The sequence below is a fragment of the Lynx rufus genome, unplaced genomic scaffold (genome assembly GCF_022079265.1).
Source record: "Lynx rufus isolate CCGP_SWC_20201006 ecotype Redwood Valley unplaced genomic scaffold, mLynRuf1.p SCAF_1, whole genome shotgun sequence".
In the NCBI taxonomy this organism is placed as follows: Eukaryota; Metazoa; Chordata; class Mammalia; order Carnivora; family Felidae; genus Lynx; species Lynx rufus.
In genome coordinates, this window is record NW_025814823.1 from 11,508,457 (window position 1) to 11,532,166 (window position 23,710).

Sequence of the window (23,710 nt, forward strand, 5' to 3'; positions counted from 1 at the left end):
TCTATCCTTATAACAGCTTGCATAATACAACTTATTAACTGTTTCCATATAAATATGAATATGTATAGAGAGGAAGAACACAGAGGTTCCAACTCTGGCTCCTGTGAACTTAAAAAATTGGTTTCAGTTATAGGTGCTGGTTTGCCTCCTTTTTTTAATCTAGGAAGTGTTCTAAAGTCAGTCATTTTTGGCAGATAACATACTGGTCTTAATGCCATTTGGACTATATTCTAACTTCTCTTTGAAATATGTATGGAACAACCTAGGTCAAATGACAAAGAATAACCTTAAGTCATTGAATCTGTTGATCAAATACCATCAAAGTAAATGCCAAAACTAACTCCAGCTTTTAAGTGGATGATCTTAAATATTAAATAACTAACTCCTTTGTCAAAACTATGGACTCACAGAATTGAGTGAATTGAGTTGTCACAGGTCTTGCCCAGTCTCTTCTTACTATAGAGCAAAACACTGAAGCCAGTGTCTCCAACTTGGCACCTTCAGTTACCCTGTGGATACAGAGTTTCTGAATTGTTATCCAGGCCACATTCCATACCAAGTTTATGTTATGGGAAAAGTAGAAAGTTGATGATACTTACCTTAAACTGTTGCTGTGCTCTGGTAAAAATTTTGAAGAGCAGATGCTTAAAGAGACTCACAGCTCTTTTATGAGAAATAATGGCTTTATTCATAGGAACCCATTTTGTTCATGTGTACTCCCAAGTGGGTTAACCTGCTTAGGGGAAACAACAACAACAACAACAACAAACTCAGACTTGTAATAAATGTTCTCAGCATCATCACTATTTAATGTTCCCTCACTTCTGTTATATATGAATATACAGCTTAATCAGCTTCTGGTTACTTGCTAAACAAATCACTTCATAATTTAATACTTGATAAAGCTTTGCATGGACATTTTCATCTCCTATTAAATTCTACAAGTTCATTCCCTTTAATAAAGCATCAAAAACCAGAGTACCCATTATCACCTATTATCTCAGTATGACACGGACATGCATAATTTGAATTATGGTTTAATGTTACTCTCAGCCTTTGTAGAATTTTTAAATAAGTATTACTAATATTTTAATGTAACTTTGCTAATTTTAAAGTCTTTTCTCCTACTCACTCTAATTCAAGGACCTACATAATAAATTCCTTCTCGAGTTTAATGCAGGAAAAAGTTTTACTTGAAGAAATTCTGTTTGTTCTTATTTCCAGTAAACTTATAGTTTCATTTAGTGCTAGTTTATTCCATTAAAAAGTAGCTTATCACTGGTATCTGGTAACGTCTTTTTATCCCTAGACCCTATTAGATAGTGGTATTTTAATTGGGAAAGAAAGAAAGAAAGAAAGAAAGAAAGAAAGGAAGGAAGGAAGGAAGGAAGGAAGGAAGGAAGGAAGGAAGAAAAGAAAAAGAAAGAAAGAAAGAAAGAAAGAAAGAAAGAAAGAAAGAAAGAAATTGGTATTGAAAAATAAATTGTCTCTTTCAAAGTAGAATGGTCACTATTTAAATTATAAGTATTATGTATTTTTTGCTTAATAAATTGTAAGAGTCAGGACTTTAGTTTTAAAAAAATGAACTATATAGGCTTTTGAAAAATAATATTGCTATTATTCGCTTTAAAAACATATGGAATTTTTTTTTTAGGAGAACCCCCAATCAAAAGAAATTTGTTAAATGAATTTGACAGGATAATAAAAAATGAAGAAAAATCCTTAAAAGCTTCGAAAAGCACTCCAGATGGTAAAATTTGCTTTGTATTCATATCTTTTCCCTCTCTGTAGGTACTACACACAATATTTTTAAGTGAACTTTTCTCAGCTTTTTTTGGGTATTTAAATAATTAGACAAGACTTTGCAGTGTGGTTTGTTAAAATTATGTCTTGCTTTGTTCTGTGAGCATTTCCTTCATAATACCAAGTATGATGTGGAGGTTCTCTATAATGACTTTTTAAATTAAAAAGCTATAAAAATTTAGTAACAGTATAATAATTTAAGGCTTAGGTTCTGGGAATCCAGGCAAGCTTTTGACCTTCACCATTCCACGAAAATCACTCTCTCCTAAGCCATTTGGTGATCTCCGTGTTGGCAAATCCAACAGGCATTCTGTGTGTTCATTTGACTCCATCTTTCAGCCACATTTGACAGTTGGTCACTCTTCTGAGACCACCACATGCAGTCGGTTCTCCTCCTGCATAGCCACTTCTCTGGTTCTTCCTTATTCTTTCCTTCCTCTAAACATAGGAGTGCCCCAGGGCTCTGTCCTTAGAGCTCTTCTCTGCTTAAACTTCAGTTTCAGTGACTACCAAAATTGTTATCTGCAAGCTTAGCCCATCCTGGAACTCCAGACTTACTTGTGCATTTGCCCTTGATACTTTTCTACTTACATTGCTAATAGGCATCTCTAAGTCACTATAGGCAGTGCTAAACTCCTGATTCCATCTCTGTCCCAAACCTGCTCTTTCTGTTTATTCCTTTCTTGCTGCCATTCTGCCAATTGACACATCAAAACCTTGGTGTCCTCCTTTACTCTTTTGTTTCCTCATACTTCACATCCAGCCCATCAACAAGTCCTATATGTTCTACCTTTCAAATATAACAAGAATCTGATCATTTCTTCTCATTCTCCCCCTACCACCTTCATCTAAGCCACAGTCAAAGCTTGTAACTCCTTTCTGTTTCTGCTTCTGCCCCTCCTCCAGGCTGTCTCAGCATAGCAGCCAGAATCATCCTGGTAACAAGAAGGTCAGATCATGCTCCTTGATTGCTTAAAACTCTGCGTGGCTTCTTATCTCATTTAGTCTACAATCTGAAATTCTTACCATGGAATACGTAAAAAAATAAATAAATAAAACGTGTAACTATTGCTCGCTATATATTTGGTTCCTGGGTTTGGAAAGGAAGAATTCAAGTAGTGAGGCATAAATGTGTTAGACTGTAGAGGCTTAGTTCTGAAACACATGCAATAAATCCCACAGCAGACCCTTAATGACTGCATAGAATCTTCATTCTTTTTTATGGTTGCATAGTATTTGATCATGTGGTTGTATCAGTGTATTCTAGTTTAGTCAGCCAATCCCATACTAATGAACGATTTGAAGGTTTGAGAAGTACAAGTTGCATACTGAGAACAATATCTAAAGTTTGGCTTGTAAACCTTATAAGACTAAATTTTAAATTTGATGCATGGCAGTTAACTAACACATTTGAGTTATGATTAACATCAGCTAACTAAATTTATACTGATTTTCTTGATTTGTTTATGCTGAGTTATTTGGTATATAGTCATTATCAGTTTGTGAGTCAAATATTTCAAGTCTATATATCAATTTTTTATGTAAATATTTACAATTATGTGTAATAAATAGGTATAGGAAATAAAATTTCATTCAGATTTTCATTAATACATAATGTAAAATATTTTTCTAGGCATCATAAAAGACAGAAACTTGTTTATGCATCATATTTCTTTAGAGCCAGTTACCTGTGGACCCTTTAGGTAAGACATGTTCAATTTTTTTTTTATTATAATATAGTATAGGAAAAGTATGTTTTTTTTAATAAATATTTCTAAAGATATTCTTTCATCTCTCCTCCCTTTCAAAGCCCTACTCAAATTACTAAGAGAATTTTTTTAATGTATAAACCCACAAGGACAATGATCGAAGAAAAAACAAATTCTGGAAGCCAAAAAGCATGAAAGACTTTGAACATCATAGAAAGCTAAAACTTGACATTAGAGCAAGTAGAGAAGCTACCCAATTTCCCCCAAAGAAAAAACCCAAGAAAGACTCAAATTGGCAGCAACTTGTACTTCTGAAGGTGAGGTAGAAAATAGGAAGATTAGTGGAAAATCTGTTTAAGAAATACCTATATCCCTTCCCCCACTGCAGGCAGCCAGTTATCCCTTTTGTGCCAGAACACCTGGAAGGTTATCGTCTGGAGAAGATGAATTGGAGGGATTCTGAACTGGGAGAGGGGAGACACAGTAGGCACAGTTGAAGGGAAGTACTGAAAACAGAGATTAAGTAAAAAATCTGCTTCTCGAGCAGTGAGACTTGCCAGCCTCCTTCCCACATTTGGCTCCCAAATACTGGCAGCCAGGCCTCTAGGCAGAGGACTAGAAGACTTTTTTTCTGGGGAACATGACTAGCCCAATAGAAAAGACTAGAAATACTGACAAATGCAGGTGCTCAAATGAAACTGCATACAGAACACCAGACAGTGATGCCAACGATTAACAAGCCCCTCCAGCACACACCTCACTGTTTGTTTGTTTGTTTGTTTGTTTGTTTGTTTGTTTGTTTTGAGAGGGAGCAGGGGAGGGGCAGAGAGGAAGAAGGAGAAAGAGCGAGAATCCCATCCCAGGCAGGTTCGGCACTGTCAGCACAGAGCCCAGTGCGGGGCTCAATCCCGTGAACCTTGAGATCATGACCTGAGCCGAAATCTAGAGTCAGGTGGCACTTAATGAGCTGAACCAACCAGGTGCCCCATACCTCACTCTTAGATAAGATCAGAAAGTAAAAGATCACTAGCTATTGGCAGAAAGCCTCTGTGATAGTTTCCATAGCGCAAAAACAAACAAAAAAGAAAGAAACTTAGAGGAAATAGACCGTACATGGAGGTGAATAAAATTTCAAAAAAACTTCCTAATATTCCCAGGTGGAGAACAATAGAAGTAATAGAAGATAAAAGTTACGAAAGCTCCAAGAATATAGAACAAAAAGAAAAAGATGAAAAAAGAAAAGATAATTGGAAAAGTCAGTCATATGGGCTAACATCTGAAAATTTGGAGTTTGGGAAAGAAGAAATAAAGGGGAAATGAAGAGAAGTTTTCAAAGAAATAAGATACTTTAGCAGTACTGAAGGATATGAGTTTCTTTGATTAAAAGAGCCCTCTGATCACACGAATAAAAACTGACTCACATTAAGGAACATCCTTTTGAAATTTTAGAATGCTACAGGGAAAGGGAAACCTTAAATTTTCCGGGGGAGGGAGGAGGGCAGAAAAATCAGGTTTCAAACAAAGTTTCAAGAGTCCTAATGGTATAAATCCTCTCATCATTAACAATGGAAGCTAGAAGATTATGGATTCTGTAATGTATACTACAGAGCAGTGCCTTGAAAATTCTGAGAGAAAATGATTTCCAGCCTAGAATCCTATCACTGACCAAAATATCAAATAAGTGTGAGGTAGACATTTTTCAGATGCAGAGTACCAAAAGGTTTATCCCCCATGCACTTTTCTCAGGAAGCTCACAGAAGTCACCCATAACCAAGAAGGAGGAAGATGTAAGATTTGAGAAACAAGAACTTAGCATAGGAAAGAGGCAGAGGGAATCGCCCAGGTAGACAGTGCTTTGAGGGGAGATCCCAGAAAGATAGCTGTGTCACTAAGCCCAGACTGGCAGCTAGACCATTTGGGGACAGAAGAATAGAGCCCTCAGAGAGTTTGCCTACAAGATAAAATTGAAGCAGAACCTGAAGTCTTAATGCAGTGATAAACTTCTTGGCAAAGATGGTGGATTGAGCACACTCAAATAGTTCCATTGCCTTCCAAAATTTTAGCAAAGCCACAGTGAGGGAACTTGCACACACCAAAGATAAGGGAGGACAGGAGAGGAGACCTCGTGGCTGTATTTCCAAGGATATGGAAGAAAACGGATTAAAAAGCTAATAGTGGGGAGAGAAAAAAACCAACCATTTTACACTGAAGAAGCCTCAAAAGCTGAGGAATTAGTGTATCTTCACAGAAAATGCATTTCCTCCTCCACTCCATGAAGCTGGACAGCTACCTGTTGTCCACTCTAACAGAAGACTAGGGCTTAAGTCTTCAGAGAGGGTACACAATTAAATGTTGACAGTCAAATACGTAACTTGGGAAGACAGGGAGATGAGATAGAAAGGCTATTTAGTAAAGCAGAAGTGGTGTTGACAGAGAGCTAAATCTTGATCTTCCAAGTGGCTCTTTAAGAAGAAGCAGTCACAGAAATGTCACTTAGAGATAATGGATGTGAATATCATAGAAGCATCTAAAATTGTAGAAAGCAGTTATAAAACCTTTCCCACCTGGTAAATTATTTAGCCCAAAGCTGTGGTTTAAATTGTTTTTAATATTACCTTTTCATAAATAATCATTTGTGGCATTGTTGAAAAAAATCATTGATCCTCATTTCTGGAGTATATTTTCCAGTAGGCTTCTAATATACGTGTTTTGAAAGTAGAAACCCATGTGATTTGTTTCCATTTCCAAAAGGAGGTTGTAATATTAAAAATAAATGCTTATTTATCTTCATATTACCTTAATTTTCACACATGATAAAGTAGTTCTGTGCATTTAGTAAGTATGCATAAGGATCTAATTTACCTAAGTATCTGATTTATATTGTGCAGATAGATATAAAGATAAGTCTACCTCAGATTGCTAGTCTTGGAGCCAGGTGTGAAAAGGATTACCGTGATAAAAGTACTAAAGTAGGTATAACTGAGTGACGTGACAGCATAGAAAAATTGACACCTAATTATGGGACAGAAGCTTAGCAAGAACAGTTCTCCAGACAGAATGAAAAGAATGCTTGGGTGAGGAGGGAGCTCCACACTCGGGTAAAAGAAAGAAGTGTGGCTTTCCTCATGGGATTTAGTGGGCTGGGGTGTGGTGGGGGCTGGGAAGAAACAAAAAAGAAATGGGGAAGTTGGGACCTATATATAGGAAGCTTCCTGTGTCATTTCTGACACGTCAAAACTGGGTAGGTGACCATTTGTGGAAGTTTCTAAGAAGAGGAGCAGGATAACCAAATTTCTGTTTTAGAAATAGACCGAAGTGAGACTGCTGCAAGGAGATTAGTAAGGAAAATTTAACACAAGTGCTAGAGCAGAGAGTATAAAGTGAGCGAAAGATTGAGATTCAAGAAGATTTGACCAGGGGCGCCTGGGTGGCTCAGTTGGTTGAGCCCCCAACTCTTGATTTCGGCTTAGGTTGTAGGATTAAGCCCCACATCGGGCTCATGCTGAGCATGGAACCTGCTTAAAATTTTCTCTCTCTCTCTCTGCCCCTTTCCCCCTGCTCACAGACACACACTTTCTAAACAAACAAACAAACAAACAAACAAACAAACAAAAAAAGATTTGGCCAGATAGTGGCTAACTGGGAGTGTCAGAGTATCTCCACTTATATTCAAGTAGACATCTTAGACATGACCTACAAAGCAAATGCCTCATTTTCACAGGACTCTTAATATTTAAAAACAAGGGAGTACAAGATAAATGAAAATAAGTTTTGGAGTAGAAGTTTCATTTATTCTTCTGCACGGGATCTCTCAGTCATCTACTGAGGGAAATCAGTCCAGCAATTGCCCCTCTCCTGCATTGATACCTGTCTTCCTCTCCAGTGGCTTAGTCCCATCAGTGAGGTAATTGCTGTAAGTCTCTGTCTTAACAAGAAACACCTTTCTTGATTCCTCTAATCCCACCCGTCTGTTTCTTTAGCCCCTTAAAGCACAACTCATCAGAATGGTCTCCACTCATGTTCTCTACTTATCTCTCCCCCTCCTCTCCTGAACCTACCCTACTCTCTGATCACCGGGCACTACTCCTCATCAAGATTACTGGTTACCCAGCAGTTGTTGAATCTTGTCACCTCTCCGCCCTCCTGTTAACCTAGCATTTGCATAGTTAATCACTCTTCTTCACACTTTCTTCAACTCCTGGGACCACTCTCTTACTTCTCCTTCCCAGTGGCCATTCTTTCTCTTTTGTTCTTCCCTTAAATCACTAAGTGTTAAATTCCCTCATGGTTCACTTCCAGATGGCTTCTCTTCCTGACCTTCCTCCTTCATCACTGTCTCATCCACTGTCATGACTTTATATACCCTCTATTTACTGATGGCTCCAAAATTAATATCGTTAGCCCAGATTTCTTCCCTGAACAACATATGCATTCATCTAGTTACCTCCTTGACATTTTTATTTGGGTGACTAATAGATATCTCAAACTTAACAGCTTCAAAGCTTACCCTAATCTGCTTTCCTATAAAAGTCTAACAACTCTGCTTTCAAAATACACTCACACCAGAGGATAGAGTGTGTCGTTTCTTTACTCAAAAACTAGCCCGTGACTTCCCATCTGAGTATAATTGGGAAGCCCTACGAGGGTGTACGGGTTCTCTGTGATCCAGCCTTCTTGCTTTATTTCCAATCCCACCTACTGACTGTCCCTGCTCACTCTGTTCCAGGTATACTTAGGCATAGCCCGGCATGTGATGTTCACTCTGCCTGCAGCCCTGCAGCACCTCTCCCAAATACCTGCATGGCTTTCTTTCTCTCTTCCTTCAGGGCTCTGTACAAATGTCACCTTATCAATAATGTCTTTCTTACCAGCCTTTTTAGAATATTATTTCTTTTGCTGGACACTCCCTGTCCCCCTTACTGTGCTTTTAATCTTCTCTATAGTATTTAATACCAACTGACATATTTATTTGTATGTTTCCCTCCACTAGAATATAAACTCTATGATTTTGTTTTGTTCCCACTATATCCTCCAGCCAAAACAGTGCCTGGCACACATAGAAGGAACTCATTAAATATTTGATGGTTAGATGACTGAAGAACTAAATGAGTTCCAGGGTAACTTCAATCTCTAGGAGTTCAGGGTTGGGTAAAAGGAAGTATGCAGTTTTCAACAAGATAGCAAACATTGGGAAGAACATGTATGCTAGAGAAGGTGATAAATTTAGTCTTGGATGTGTTGAGTTTGAGATGAGTGTGGAACATCAAGGTAGAGATATGTCGTGCTGTATAAAGTTAAAGGTGCAGGAATAACACCTGGGAGAAAGTCAAGCATGAAGATACAGATTAATATTTTTATTGTTAGATGATAATTTAAGCAAGGAAAATGATTCAATCACCCAGGGAAAATGTCTAGAGAAGAAATCCAACTTTAGAGATGGGAATTTTTTTAAGAGTCAGAAAGAGGAAAACAAAAAAGAAACAGACAGTGGTGGTGTAGATATTAGAGGTGAGAATTTTAAGAAGGAAAAAAATCATCTGTCAAAGGTCAAGTAGAGTGAGTTTACTTGTGAAACTGTGTGTGTATGTATGTATGTATGTACATATGTATTGTAGGCACTTGGAAGGTCATTAGCAACTTGGTTGAGGACAATTTCTGTAGAAGAGTGGGAGAAATGAGAGTTCAATGAGTAGAAGTTGAATAGATAAAGATAGCTAGTTTAGATTACCTGTTTAGGAAGGTTGGCCATTAAGGTCACAAGGAGTATTAGCTTGAAGGGGAGAGAAGTCTGAGAAAAAAGCATTTCAAGAATGCATAAGTCTTTCTGGCTAAATGAAAGGAGCACTAAAAAAAAAAAAAACAAAAAAAAAAACAAAAAAAACCAGTATAAACAAGTGGTAGAAAGAGACAGGAAGGCAGTAGAATAATAATTGAAAGAGTGGAGCTCCTGAGGAGACTGAGTTATTAGATGGGGTCAAGAGTACAGGTGAAGGTGCTAGGCCTGACAGGAGGATGGACAGATATTTCTCTGGTAAAGGAGGTAATGAGTACAGAGCTAGAATTGGAGGAGACAGAAAATCCATGTTTGACAGGCTTTTCTGTTATGTGAAGTAAGTGGTAAACTCAAAGGCTGGAAGTCAGTGTGTGAAAAAACAGTTACAGACTTGAAAAGTGTGGTATGGTTTTGGATGGCAACCATGATGAAATGCAAAACAGTTGCCAGAATAAGATCGCCATATGGCAGCTGAGGTTTACAAAAGAATACGTATATATATGTATATATTCTAAAACCTTTCCATGTGTGTACATTTATTGGCAAATAATCAAATACTTTTTCCTCATTGTAGCACAACTAAGAAACGGCAAGAAATACAGAATCCAAATTTCACTGCGCCTGGTCAAAAATTGTTGTCTAAATCTCATTTTTATGAACACCTGGCTTTAGAAAAATCTTCAAGCAATGTATCCATTTCAGGGCAGCCATTTTGTACAGTTCCTGCCACAAGAAATGAAAAAAGGGGACATTCGATTACTCCAAGCAAACCAGTGAAAGTCTTTGTCCCGCCTTTTAAAACTAAATCACATTTTCACCAAGATGAACACATTAGCAAGAATACTCATGTGGAAGAAAACAAACAAAAACCAAACAACATAGATGAACATAGTTCTGGTGATAGTAAAAATAATATTAATGACAGTGAAAGTCATCAGCTTAACAAAAATAACTCCAGTCAAGCAGCAACTATGGTATTCACGAAGTGCGAAAAAGAACCTTTAGGTATTGTATGAAAATTTGTGTTGACATATTTTTGCCTTCCAGTTAGATGTTTCTCATATTTTAATAATGCCTGGAGAATCTGACCCCTTTTCTGGTGATTATAATAATTTCAGGACCTTTTTAATGCTTTAGATTCTTCCTAAGTCCAAAGATTAGATTCTAAGTATTCTAATGCTTTCTTTCAAAGTAACTACTTGTGGACTTTCTTATTGAAAAAGCAATTAGACACATGATCCAAGACTGCTAATAGTGGAATATATATATTTAACAGGCTTTAAGTTTCTTCCAAATTTGAAATAAAAATAATCTATTGTTTACAAGATGAAACTTTGCTTATCCCTGAAGATTTAAAATTAGAGGAAATTGATGCATATGACTTTGTAAAACAAAGGTTGTGCTTTTTAGATTTTATATTTAAGCTTATTTTTTGCTAATTTGTTCTTTAATAGATTTAATTGCAAGTCTTCAGAATGCCAGAGATATACAGGATATGCGAATTAAAGAGAAACAAAAGCAGCATATTTTTCCACAGCCAGGTAGTCTGTATCTTGCAAAAACATCCACTGTGCCTAGAATCTCTCTGAGAGTAGCCGTAGAAGGCCGAGTTCCCTCTGCGTGTTCTCATAAACAGGTATGCTTCTGTCTGCAACGCTGCTAACTTGTATAGTCAAGTATAATTTCATGTTATTAACTAGTATCTCCAAACCGTTTTGTTCAAAGAAGGAACAAATGAATGTGGGTATGGATAAATGAAATCATTTTGTTTCCTAATCTGCCCACAGTGGCAGCCTCCCTCTCTGCTGCCTTATCCCACTAAAGTGATCTGTGCTCCAAAATTGCTGTTTCTCTTCCCTCTTCAAATTTAAAGTGTGAATAACCATAGCCTTGAATCCATTAAGAGCTATTGACATTTAAAAAAATTTTTTTTAATGTTTATTTTTGAGGAAGAAAGAGAGACAGAGTGCAAGCAGCAAAGGGGCAGAGACAGACGGAGACACGGACTCCAAAGCAGGCTTCAGGCACTGAGCTGTCAGCACAGAGCCCGACGTGGGGCTTGAACTCGCAAGCCGTGAGATCATGACCTGAGCTGAAGTCGGACACTTAACCGACTGAGCCACCCAGGTGCCCCGAGCTATTGGCATTTTTAAAAGAGGATTCTTATTAAGCCAGTGCTATCTACTTGCAATTTTAGGCAATGGAGAGGTGAATATAACATTGATAATATTAAAAAGTAATATTTATCGAGTAGTTTTTATGCGCTGGCCACTCTCCTAAGCACTGGGCCTGCGTTGGTTACATCTCCCTTAATCTTCCCAAGTGTCTAAAGGAGAGCTACTGTTATTTTTGTCCATCATTTGCAGAGGAGAGGCTGAAGCACAGGGTTCAGCAGGTGCCCCCAGAGTCACTTACCTAGGAAGCTCTCTTCTACCAGCTACAGTTCAAAGCAAGGAGTGGGACTCCAGAGTCAAGTCTGTACAAAGGAAGAGATACTTTGGGCTGAGACATGCTGGGTGAATGGAGGCCAGGCCTGGATACAAATCTGACCTCCTGAGGTCAGATGCCCAAAAATACTTAAACTTTTCACTGTCTTTTTCCTTCTGAATTTTTTGACTTAAGAGGTTTTATAAAATATTAAGTTACTTTTTTATATCCAGAATGACCTCCTGTGGCAGCTGTAGCAGGAGGCATATACACAAGGGGAATGAAAAAGGTACGGGAGACTCTTGAATATAGGAGTCGTTTATATTACATTAAAATGTTTAGCTCTTAGTAACTAAGTTCAGTATTTTGATGGTGAGTATTGTAATATTTAAATGAAAAACTTTGGTAAATTCGATTTTAGTTTCCTATAGTTGTTTTTATTCTATGAAACTTTTTTTGTTTTTCATTCGTTATCAAATGTTTCTATCATTTATCTTGTGCAGTTATATATGTATGGCGTTTCCAAACATTGTGTAAAAATCAACAGCAAAAATGCAGAGTCTTTTCAGTTTCACACTCAGGATTATTTTGGGAAGGAAGTCCAGTGGGCTAAAGAGGGAATACAGTTGGCTGACGGTGGATGGCTCATACCCTCCAATGATGGAAAAGCTGGAAAAGAAGAATTTTATAGGTACTCTATGCAAAAAGAGATTGTGTTAACTTTTCTGTGTTCCACCATACCTCTTTTTTTCCCTTACCTCTCTGAAACTTAACAAGTTGGCTAGAAGTCAAATTTGTATTCAGTGAATTATTTTAAGTACATTGTGGTTCAGCTGACATTCTGTTGTAATATTTTGAAAAGTGAATTATGGTTTGTTCTTAGGATTTAATGAATTGGTTTTTCTTAAATTGGGACATTTTTCATATGCATTTATAAAATAAAGACTGATAAGAAAAGTTAAGTTTGAATGAGCCTTACCATAGACAGACAGACACACACATGCACGCACACACACACACACATCATATTCTCTTTCATTGTGTATTTTAACAAATACAAAATATAAATACTAGAAGTTAAGCAGAGATGCTCAAGTATCAGTAATACCAAGTAACTGGTAAGTTTTACTGCCCTAAAACATCAATAATTTAAATACTTTTTTTTAATGTTTATTTATTTTTGGGAGAGAAAGAGTGTGAGTTGGGGAGGGGGGTGGGCAGAGAGAGAGGGAGACACAGAATTCAAAGCAGGCTCCAGGCTCTATGCTGTCAGCACAAAGCCTGACACGGGGCTCGAACCCACGAACTGTGAGATCACGACCTGAGCCGAAGTTGGATGTTTAACCGACTAAGCCACCCAGGCGCCCCAACATCAGCAATTTAAAAACTATGTAACCTCTTATGTTTCTAATGTTTATACAAAGATGATTTACAATTTTTGCTATCAAGGATGCCTTACCATGCCAATGGCAAGAGATGAGAATCCTTTCTCTAATGCTCTTATTTTTTTTTTTTTAATCTCTGTATATCTTTCCGAAATATATAGTTTGCGTAAAGTGGTAAAACATTTTTTCCTTAAACTTTTGTTATGTTTTTGGAGTATATTAAGACAGGAATTTTATTTACATCTTGCTCTTATCTCCCATAGATATCTGTTATCGATTCTAGTTGGAAAAGTATAATAAATAGTTATATTATTTTCTTGTATTAAGGAAGCTACATAGTATAGTGGTTAAGAGTAATTACCCTGTAATCAGAAGAACATGGTTCATAACATTGACTGTTGGAGCTCAAGTTGTCTTTTTTGGTCATCCAACAAATATTTATCGAGGACCTACTATGTACCAGATAACTCTTCTGGATATTCAGAATAATAAAAGAAAACAAAATCTCTGCCCTAATAAGTTCTACATTATAGTAGAGGGATCTGGAGTGGGGAGAGAAAATTTTAAAAAGAAATAAGTAATTTGTGTAGTATATTAGGAGGTGATGAATACTATGAAGATAAAGCTGGAAAGGGTATAGGAAGAATCAGGTGAAGAAAGGTGTAATTTTAGAATAGGCTAAGAGGCGCATGGGTGGCTCAGTCAGTTGAGTGTCTGACCTTTGATTTTGGCTCAGGTCATGATCCCAGAGTCATGGGATTGAGCCCCATGTCAGGCTCTGCACTGCACGTGGAGATTATTTAAGATTCATTTTCTCTCTCTCCCTCTCCCTCCCTATGCCTCCCCATTCATGCACTCTTTCACTCTCTAAGAATAAAATAAAATGAAACAGAAACTTTTTTTTAATAAAAATAAAATAGGCTAAGTAGTGAAGAGGCTTCACTGAGTCTCAGACATTTAATCAGTGTCCTGAAGGAGGTCAAGGGAATGAGCATAAGACCATGTGAGGAAAGCATCGTTGGCTGTAAGCAAGATCTGCTTGTTTGAGGAACAGGAGGAAAGTGAGTGTAGCTGGAGTAGAATGGGCAGGAGAGGAGTAGTAACAGATGAAATAGAGAGATGGGGCCTTATAAACCTTGGTAAAAATCTTGGCTTTAACTCTGAGTAACCTTTTTTGCCCTGAGTAAATCATAAGAATGTTTAAAGCAGAGGGGTGACATGATCTGCTTTAATTTTGAAAGGATGACTCTGGCTGTTTGTGGGGATTAATTAGATTAGGGAAGGACAATGCTGGAAACAGACAGACCACTTAGGAAACTATTGAGGTGATCCAGGTGAGACGTGGCTAGTTGGGCGAAGGAGGTAGCAGTGGAGTTGGTGGAGAGCAGCTGGATTCTGGGTATGTTTTGAAGGTGGCACCATCAGGATTTGCTCACGGATTGGTTGAGGAAAGTGAGAGAAACAAAGGAAAAATAGCTCCAAAGATTTTAGCACCGGAAGCTAGAAGGGTGCAGTTATCATGTCCTGAGAATTGAGAAGAGCAAAGATGGAAAAGGAATGGGGTATCCAGTTGGGACATTTGAAGCTTGGGATATTAGTAGACATCCAAGTGGAGATGTTGAGTAGGTAGTTGGATATGAAAGTCTGGAGTTTATAGGCGAAGTATGAGCAAAAGACATCAATTTCATAGTTGTCAGCATATAGATGGAACTTTAAAGCCATAAAAGAAAGACCGAGAAAGAGCAACCCGAAAGTTAGAAATAAATGCCAAAGACTGTGGTGTGTTGCAAGCCAAGTGAGGACAGAGCTTCAGGGAATCAAGAATGACCAGGTGTCAGTTACTGCTAAGTAAAGGAAGATGAGGACTGAGAATTGACCGTGGATTTATCTATGTAGAGGTCACTATTAGTCTTAATGAAAATAATTGAGTAAATTGAAAGAGGCAGTATCTGGAGAAGGAAGGAGGAGCAAAGGGTGTTAGTTTTGTTGTGTTTAAGGTAGAAAAAAACTGTTTTTTTTAAACTGATAGAAATTGTTCAGTAGAAAAGAAAGAAATCTCCCTATCAGGGGAAGAGAGGAGGCATTTCCTGGATCAATGTCCTTGACTAGGCAAGAAAAGGTGGGAGCTAGTATACAAATGGCAGGAGATGGTGAAGTGTAAGGGTCCAGATGCTGGTGTGGGAGTGGAAGCTTCTGGAAGTTTTCTTCATCACTTGTTTCCCTAGTACTCAAAGTGGGAATAAGAAAGGAAGAAGGGTTAGAGAGTTGAGCAGAGAGAGGAAGATCTTTAAAAAGCACCTGGGCTAGAGAAGGATATTCTTAGATGATTTCTAAAAACAATCTCTTTGAAGAAAAATGATCTAAAATAGAATTATTTTAAATTATGGGTCTCATTTCCAGTTGAAATTATTGTATTGACTAATATGCAAAGTGAATTTTATTAGTATATTTTGATACATGTTAAATCACTGTCTACACTGTATTACTTACTGTACACTAACTCAAAAACTTATTGAATGATTTTGTACATTAGCATTAGTATTTGTGCAAAGAATAGTCATGGTTATTGAATTCAGTATCATCTTATGTGGTTTTTTGTTTTTTTTTTTATATTGTTCTACCTTTATTTGTTCAGGGCTCTGTGTGACACCCCAGGTGTGGATCCAAACCTCATTTCTAGAATTTGGGTCTATAATCACTACAGATGGATTATATGGAAACTGGCAGCTATGGAATTTGCCTTTCCTAAGGAATTTGCTAATAGATGCCTAAGCCCAGAAAGGGTGTTGCTTCAACTAAAATACAGGCAAGTATAATGCATTATGTTACCCAATCACATACTGTGATCAGGTTCAGACTTCTGTGCAGTCCGTGACTTCTAGGTCATAGAGGTACATGATCGCTTGTCAGTGACAGTCGCCATCCCACACTGCTGTTCTCACTTGTACACGGTAGTTCTCTTGTCACGCTCCCGTCCCCTTAGGAGAAACACACATTCATGCATCTCCCTTCCCTCTTCCCCCACCCTTCCCCCTTAAACTCTTGGCATATGAAAAGAATATGAATTACTAATTTGATCCTTTATTTGGGGATTGCTAATAAAGCATTTTTGCATTTGGGGCATTTTAATATTTAATTCATATTTTAACAGTATAAAACTTACTGTATTGCTGGCTGTCAAATTTTAAATTCTGTCTCAATAGTTCTTCAGTTAAGATACTTAATTTTTATTCTCCATTATTCGGTGACTTTTTAAAAATAAAAATCTAGGGGCGCCTGGGTGGCGCAGTCGGTTAAGCGTCCGACTTCAGCCAGGTCACGATCTCGCGGTCCGTGAGTTCGAGCCCCGCGTCAGGCTCTGGGCTGATGGCTCGGAGCCTGGAGCCTGTTTCCGATTCTGTGTCTCCCTCTCTCTCTGCCCCTCCCCCGTTCATGCTCTGTCTCTGTCTGTCCCAAAAATAAATAAAAACGTTGAAGAAAAAATAAAAAAATTAAAAAAAATAAAAAAAATAAAAAAATAAAAATCTAGACTCAAAATTCCTAAAATATTCATTTTTACTTTTATTTTTAGATACGATATGGAAATTGATAGAAGCAAAAGATCAGCTATAAAAAAGATCATGGAAAGGGATGATACCGCTGCAAAAACACTTGTTCTCTGCATTTCTGAAACAATTTCATCAAGCACAGATCTATCTGAAACTTCCGGCAGTAAAACTAGTGGTGTGGGCACCAAAAATGTGGGCATTGTTGAGCTTACAGATGGATGGTATGCCATTAAGGCCCAGCTAGATCCTCCCCTCTTAGCTCTCGTGAAGAAGGGCAGACTGACCGTGGGTCATAAGATCATTATTCATGGAGCAGAACTGGCGGGCTCCCCCGATGCCTGCACACCACTTGAAGCCCCAGAATCTCTCATGTTAAAGGTAAATTAAATTAATGCACACTCTTCGTAAAAATCAGTAACTGATTCAGTTACATTCTAGGGAGGTTTTACATTCTAAATTTTAAAATTATGCCTGTTAAAGATGCTCCATTTCTTGAAAATGTACTGGTAATCTTAATATAAGTGGCAAATTTCTGAGACTGTTAAATTTTTTTGTGCTGTTTTTGGGAAATCCAGAGATATTTATCAAGCTAAAATAATGCAGGAGCAAATATGTACCTATGTACAAATATGTACCAGATTTGATTTTGTGCTATGGGTACCTATAGCCCTTGGTGCCGTCTTGTTCTCATAGTACCGCTCTGCTTCCACCCTGATTACTCCATTAGACCTATATCCCAATGTGATTAGAGAATTTGGTTTCAGTGATTCTTAAATATATAATAATAAAATGTACGCTTCTGGAGCACCGGGTTGGCTCAGTCAGTTAAGCATCCGACTCTTGGTTTCCGCTCAAGTCACGATCTCACAGTTTGTGGCTTTGAGACCCACATTGGGCTCTGTGCTCACAACTTGGAGCCTGTTTCGGATTCTGTCTCTCCCTCTCTCTCTCTCTGCCCCTCCCCTGCACACACTCACTCTCACTCTCTCTCAAAATAAGTAAACTTAAAAAAAAAAAACATAAACCATATCTTTCATCTCCATGTAAACTTTAGCCTACACAATAGGACTTTGTCATATTGAATAGTCTACAATACTGATATGAGAAATTACTAATATTGCACAGATTCACTTATGAGATAATCTTATAAATAGTTTACTTCTGTTGTATTCTGGAAGTCATTTTATAAGTGACTTAAACATTTTTAAGGTAAAGAGATACTTTGTCATTGTGTTGCTTTTAGAAATCAAGCTGAAACAGGCTTCTGTTGTTTAGGATATCAAAGTTGCAGTGGCTTTCAGTGTTTTGTTTATATCAAATCAGTGCATGTGCATAATTTCAAAACTCATATAACATAAGGCTTATGACCACCACCACCACCCCCCCCCCCACGAAGCAGTCATTGATGCCATCCTGCCTAACCTCCATTCAGTGCTCCCCAAAGGCAATGACTTTGAATCCCTTTGGCACTTTGTTTTCTTTATATTGTGATGTCGTCTTTTCTCCTTCTGTTTAGACATTAACTATTAGCTTCCTGCTCTGAGGTTGAGGAGTGAAGTCTCTATTCACTGTTTATAATGACTGAAAAATATTTTTGCAGCTCAGCATGTAATATACTAACTACATTTTCTATACAACCTACTGCTTTCCTGGAGTTAACTGTCTTGCTGTTGTGTGTGCATGTGTGTATTTTTAATTTTGTGTCCTTATCACCAACTCATGCCCATACAAGAGACATAATTAAAAACCATATCAGTCTGTTACAATACCTTTATCAATTCCATTTCTTTTTCTTGGAGACCTCTGGGACCTCTTTACACTCTTTCATTTTGAAGTGGTTATCTTCTATGTATGCTGACCTGTTACCATCCTGGAAATTATTTTTACCTCTTTCTGTGTTGGAAGCCCTGTTTTCTGGATATCACATCTATATGGATTTATTCTCTAGCTCTGAGGGCACGTAACCAACCCCCACAGACTTCTTCACAGAGGGAGCATGTAGCTTTTTCTTTGATCTTATTGTAAGATGACTGAATATAGAATTTGAATTGGAAATAGCTTCTTCAGAATTTTGAAGACATTTTCTCTATTATCTTCTTGCTTCTGGTATAGTTTCTGCTCAGTTCTGTGCTATTCTTACTCTCAGTCCTTCACTATATTATCTGTTTCTAAGATCTGTTTGAAGATCATTTGTCTGCAGTATCTGGAAATTTCACAGTAAGGTACTTTGGTATTGGCCTCTCTTTTAAAATCATCATTTGGGTACAATCATTGAGTTCTAGGAAATTTTCTTGAAGTAGTTCTTTGATAATTTCTTCCTCCTCCATTTTTTCCTTACCAATTTTCCTGAACTAATATTTGGGCAGTAGGCCTCTCTGATTGGTCTTCTGATTTTTCTCATCTTTTCTCCTATATTCTATTTTATTGTCTTTGTTCCTCCTACTTTCTAGTTCTAATTTTCTAATCCCTAAAGTGAATTTGTGCCTATTGGCATAATTTTCCATTTTCAAGAGCCCTTCATTATTCCCTGAATGTTTCGTTTTTTTATTACATCCCATTCTTGTTTCATAGATCCAACATCTTCTCATGTTTCTCAAGCTATTAATATTGTGTTTTATCTTAGTTTTTTCTGCTCACTGCATTTTTTTCCCCTATAATGTCTCTTTTTTGTTTGTTTGGGTCTCATGTTGGAGAATTCCTTCAACTGGTAATTGTTAGCTGTTCTTTCCTCTTCAAGAGTGGGACACTAATGAGCTGATCAGAAGCTCTGTGTGAGGTGGGCTTTGTCAACTTGTAACGTGATAAGACAGGGCTTGTGTTTTCATTAGGAGACCCTCAAATATCAGTCACTGGTCTGAGAGCTGAACAGAATAAGAAAACCAATAGACTCATTTTCAGCATAAGGATTTTCATTGCATTTTTTTGTTTTCAGTATAGAATCTCACCCTCACCCCAGCTGTCTCTGCCTTGTGTTCCAGAGCCCAGGATATGTATAATTCAGCTTGTCAAGAAAGTAAATTGTCCTGGGTTCTTGGTGTGAGAGAAGGACAGTCACCGGGCTGCTCGGGTTAGGAAATGAAATCTGAGGTCTTAACTATCTTTATACAAAATCTCAACCATTCTTTCTGTTTTCGGCTGCACCTCACGCTCCTTCCTCCAGAGGTACCTGTTGCCTCCAAATTCTAAGTGATTTCCCTAAATTATTTTCTTCCATATTGGCTCCATACAAGTTTGCCAGCTGAGTAATGTTGGGCAGGTTATACTTCAGTTTTGTCATCTGTAAAATGGGAATAAGAATGAAGCAGGAGTATCGAATGGGAGTAAGGATTGTTGTAAGGATTAACTGTTAATAGACATAAGGTACTTAACACTATCCAGGCACCATGATAAGTGTTTTATGAATGTTTGCTATTTTTATTAACATTTCTCGGGCTGCTTCGTTACTTACCACCAGGTGTCCAGTAGGCTTTTAGCTTCCAAAATTTTGCCAGTGTTTCATCCATTGTCCTCCTGTCTCCAGTTCTCTTTATCCTTGTAGGATTTTTGAGGGAACCTAGGTAAATAAGTACATTTTAATCCATCATGTTTAATTTGGAGTCTCTTTTATTAATTTTCTAATACTAATATTTAGATTAAGACTATAACAGCATAAACAATTTTTTGAGAGACTATATTTTGAAAGCGTTTTCACTTTTGTATAATTTTTGTACTGTCTTTTCTTCATGGGACTTTTAAAAGTGAATATGTTTGAATGAATGGAAGAATTAATGAAAATGTTATAAAATCTGAAATAGAGTTGGATATAAACTTAGAAGTTGATTTGTCCATTAATTTGTCCAGATATCTGCGAATAGTACTCGGCCTGCTTGCTGGTATGCCAAACTTGGATTCTTTCCTGATCCTAGACCTTTCCCTCTCCCCTTGTCATCACTTTTTAGTGATGGAGGAAACGTTGGTTGTGTTGATGTAGTTATTCAAAGAACATACCCCATACAGGTATGGTACATTTTTGACGTGCACTATGTATTTCTTTTTGGGGGGACAATTAATTTGAATGATCCCTTCCTACCATGTACTTTTGTTTCACACATCATTACAGTGGATGGAGAAGACTCCATCTGGATTATGCATATTTCGCAATGAAAGAGAGGAAGAAAGGGAGGCGACAAAATATGCAGAGGCCCAACAAAAGAAACTAGAAGTCTTATTCAATAAAATTCAAGCAGAATTTGAAAAGCATGACGGTAAGATGGGTTGTATACTATAAGTTGTTTTAAATAGGACAAGTTTTGTCTTTTAATTAGACGTTTTAGAGACTTCTCTGATTTAACTTTTGCAATTGGGTGAATTGTCTTTGAGTAATAGACTTCTTTTTCCTATTCTAGATCTGACTTTTTAAGTTTTTTAAAAAAATACTACATAGGGGCACCTGGGTGGTTCAGTCAGTTAAGCGTCCAACTCTTGGTTTTGGCTCAGGTCATGATCTCACAGTTTGTGGCTTCAAACCCCGTGAGGGGCTCTACGCTGACACCATGGACCTTGCTTGGGATTCTCTCTCTCCCTCTCTGTCTGCCCCTCCCCTGCATGCTTGTGTGTGTGTACACTCTCTCAAATAATAAATAAATAAACTTAAAAAATAAAAATAAAAGTATTACCTAGATATACAGATAAACATTGAACTGACCCCAAATTATCACCTCATTATTCAACACACTGAGCTTTTAGATACTTGTAATTGTCTTAGACAATAAAACATTATATAACCACAGCCCTTTTCAGAAGCCTTGTTTTTGTTACAAAAAAAATTTTTAACGTTTATTTATTTTTGAGAAGCAGAGAGAGATAGAGCATGAGCAGGGGAGGGATAGAGAGAGGGAGACACAGAATCTGAAGCAGACTCCAGGCTCTGAGCTGTCAGCACAGAGCCTGACACAGAGCTTGAACCCACAAACCGTGAGATCATGACCTGAGCCGAAGTCAGAAGCTTAACTGACTGGGCCACCCAGGCGCCCCTCACTTTTCAGTAGTCTTAAGTAAACTTCCTCTTAAGCTTCAGTACCAAAATATTTATAGTGCCCCTTTTTTGGCCCTAGAGAAACAATAGCAACAAGGGAAGAAACTGCCAAATTCTTTTACCTCAGACAAATACTGTATGGTACCGCTTATATGTGGAATATAACAAAGTCAGACTTACAAAACTATAGTAAAATGGTGGTTACCAGGGAATGAGGGGGTAGGAGGGTAAAACTGATGGTGTTTAAGGATCAAACTTAACAATGAGCAGTAAATAAGCTGTGGTGATCCAATGCACAGTGTAATGAATACAGACAATATTGTACTACTGTGCTGTGGTAAATATCAATACAATGGCAATCATATTAACTATATAATTACATCAAAACAACACATAAGCCTTAAATTTACACATTGTTATATGTCATATATATTGAATACACAAGAAAGATAAACACTCAAAAAACAGTTATTTTCCCTGAGCTATTCATCATTTTCTTTCTTCATTGTCCTTATCTACTTTATAGAACTTTTGCATTTTTGTTGTTGTGGTTGTTGGTTGTCATGTTATTACATCTGGAGCTAGATCTTGTTTCCCTAGCATCAATTTTAATATATCATAGTATTTTTTACATAAAGGACATGATGATTTGGTTTTTTCTCTATTTTTATGGCTGAAAATTTTATGTTCTGCATTTTTTCATGATTTTCAACTTCATTTTCTATATAAATCTGTGGAGAAGTTGAACTGTTCATTTTTGATTCACCAGCTCATGCTGTTTTCATGATTAAATGAGTCATGAAATCATTTACTTAATTTACAAATTTGACTCTAAACTCTCTGTGTGACAATTTTTTAAACCAGGCATGAGTACACTAGTTTCACATTTTCCTAGAAAACTTGCGGCAGATAAATTGTGTTTTGCTTTTTAGCCTCCCTTCTTTGGGTACTTTTTGCTTATTTCTCCAGTTTTCAGTGTTCTTAAAAATTTGTGGGTCAGCTAATTAGTGATGCTTTATTCCTAGAAAATATAACGAAACGATGTGTACCATTACATGCATTAACAAGACAGCAAGTCTGTGCTCTGCAAGATGGTGCAGAGCTTTATGAAGCAGTGAAGAACGCACCAGACCCGGCTTCCCTTGAGGTGAGAGAGTAAGAGGGCACACAGCGAGTCTTAACCTTAATCCTTGAAGGTGGGAAGCTGCTGTTGGTCTTCTGGCCATTACAGGAGTGCTGTATTGAATTGGTGTTTCTCAGAGATGATGTGTGCATCTCTGGAGTGCTCAGTGATGTGCCAAACCAGTGCATTTCAGTTCTATACCAAATGGAGGACAGAGGGATTAAATAATTTTTTTTAACGTCTATTTATTTTTGAGAGTGGCGGAGGAGGGATAGAGAGAGGGAGACACGGGATGTGAAGCAGGCTCCAGGCTCTGAGCTGTCAGCACAGAGCCCGACGTGGGGCTCGAACTCACGAACTGTGAGGTCATGACCTGAGCTGAAGTCGAACGCTTCACCAACTGAGCCACCCAAGCACCCTTTAAATAATTTTATGTATTAAATAAACATGGCTTCAAATACAGGCAAAACTTGTTTACTTTTCAGATAAAACAAGTATCTTCAAAGCAGTGTCTCAGTTGCCATGTTCTCACCTGCTTCTCAGATCCTACCTAGAGTTTATTTGATAATCCTCCAAGAATATTTTGGTGGAAAAGTGTCAGAAGCACTAAATTGTGTTAGATTCACGGCTATGCCATTTATTAGACAACTGGGCATAAAATAGCTATAAAATGGGCATAAAATAAGTTGGGGATCAAATTAGATAATAAATGCAAAAATGTAATGTTATAAAGTTCCATTATCAATGTTAGTTACTATTATCAGAACATCATTTATTAAGGTAAGCTGCCTCCTAAGTTTTTAGACACCTGTATCTAGTTAATGCAAATTCTGGGATTAGTTGGCTAGGTAGGAGGGGAAGTTTTAAGAAAACTGTTGTTTATTGACTAATCTCGTTTATTTGATGGCAATAAATCTGGTTGATAGCC

The 23,710-nt window shown here is 37.5% G+C and overlaps 1 protein-coding gene and 1 long non-coding RNA gene across 2 annotated transcripts in view; one reads left to right on the plus strand and one right to left on the minus strand.

Annotated features, from left to right (window-relative positions):
- Positions 1–23,710, plus strand: part of BRCA2 (BRCA2 DNA repair associated) — a 59,518-nt gene that overhangs the window by 19,628 nt on the left and 16,180 nt on the right. Inside the window, exons 11-20 of the mRNA XM_047078674.1 lie at positions 1,655–1,750; positions 3,437–3,506; positions 9,860–10,290; positions 10,740–10,921; positions 12,216–12,403; positions 15,733–15,903; positions 16,669–17,023; positions 20,486–20,641; positions 20,745–20,889; positions 22,685–22,806. Coding sequence (XP_046934630.1) covers positions 1,655–1,750; positions 3,437–3,506; positions 9,860–10,290; positions 10,740–10,921; positions 12,216–12,403; positions 15,733–15,903; positions 16,669–17,023; positions 20,486–20,641; positions 20,745–20,889; positions 22,685–22,806 — 1,916 coding nt within the window. The remainder of the gene's footprint in view (positions 1–1,654; positions 1,751–3,436; positions 3,507–9,859; positions 10,291–10,739; positions 10,922–12,215; positions 12,404–15,732; positions 15,904–16,668; positions 17,024–20,485; positions 20,642–20,744; positions 20,890–22,684; positions 22,807–23,710) is intronic.
- LOC124511458 (uncharacterized) lies at positions 416–22,994 on the minus strand. Its single transcript, XR_006961892.1, has 4 exons — positions 22,842–22,994; positions 20,094–20,198; positions 600–733; positions 416–509 (listed from the first exon to the last, which is right to left on the minus strand). It is a non-coding gene; the product is annotated as an uncharacterized LOC124511458 (long non-coding RNA).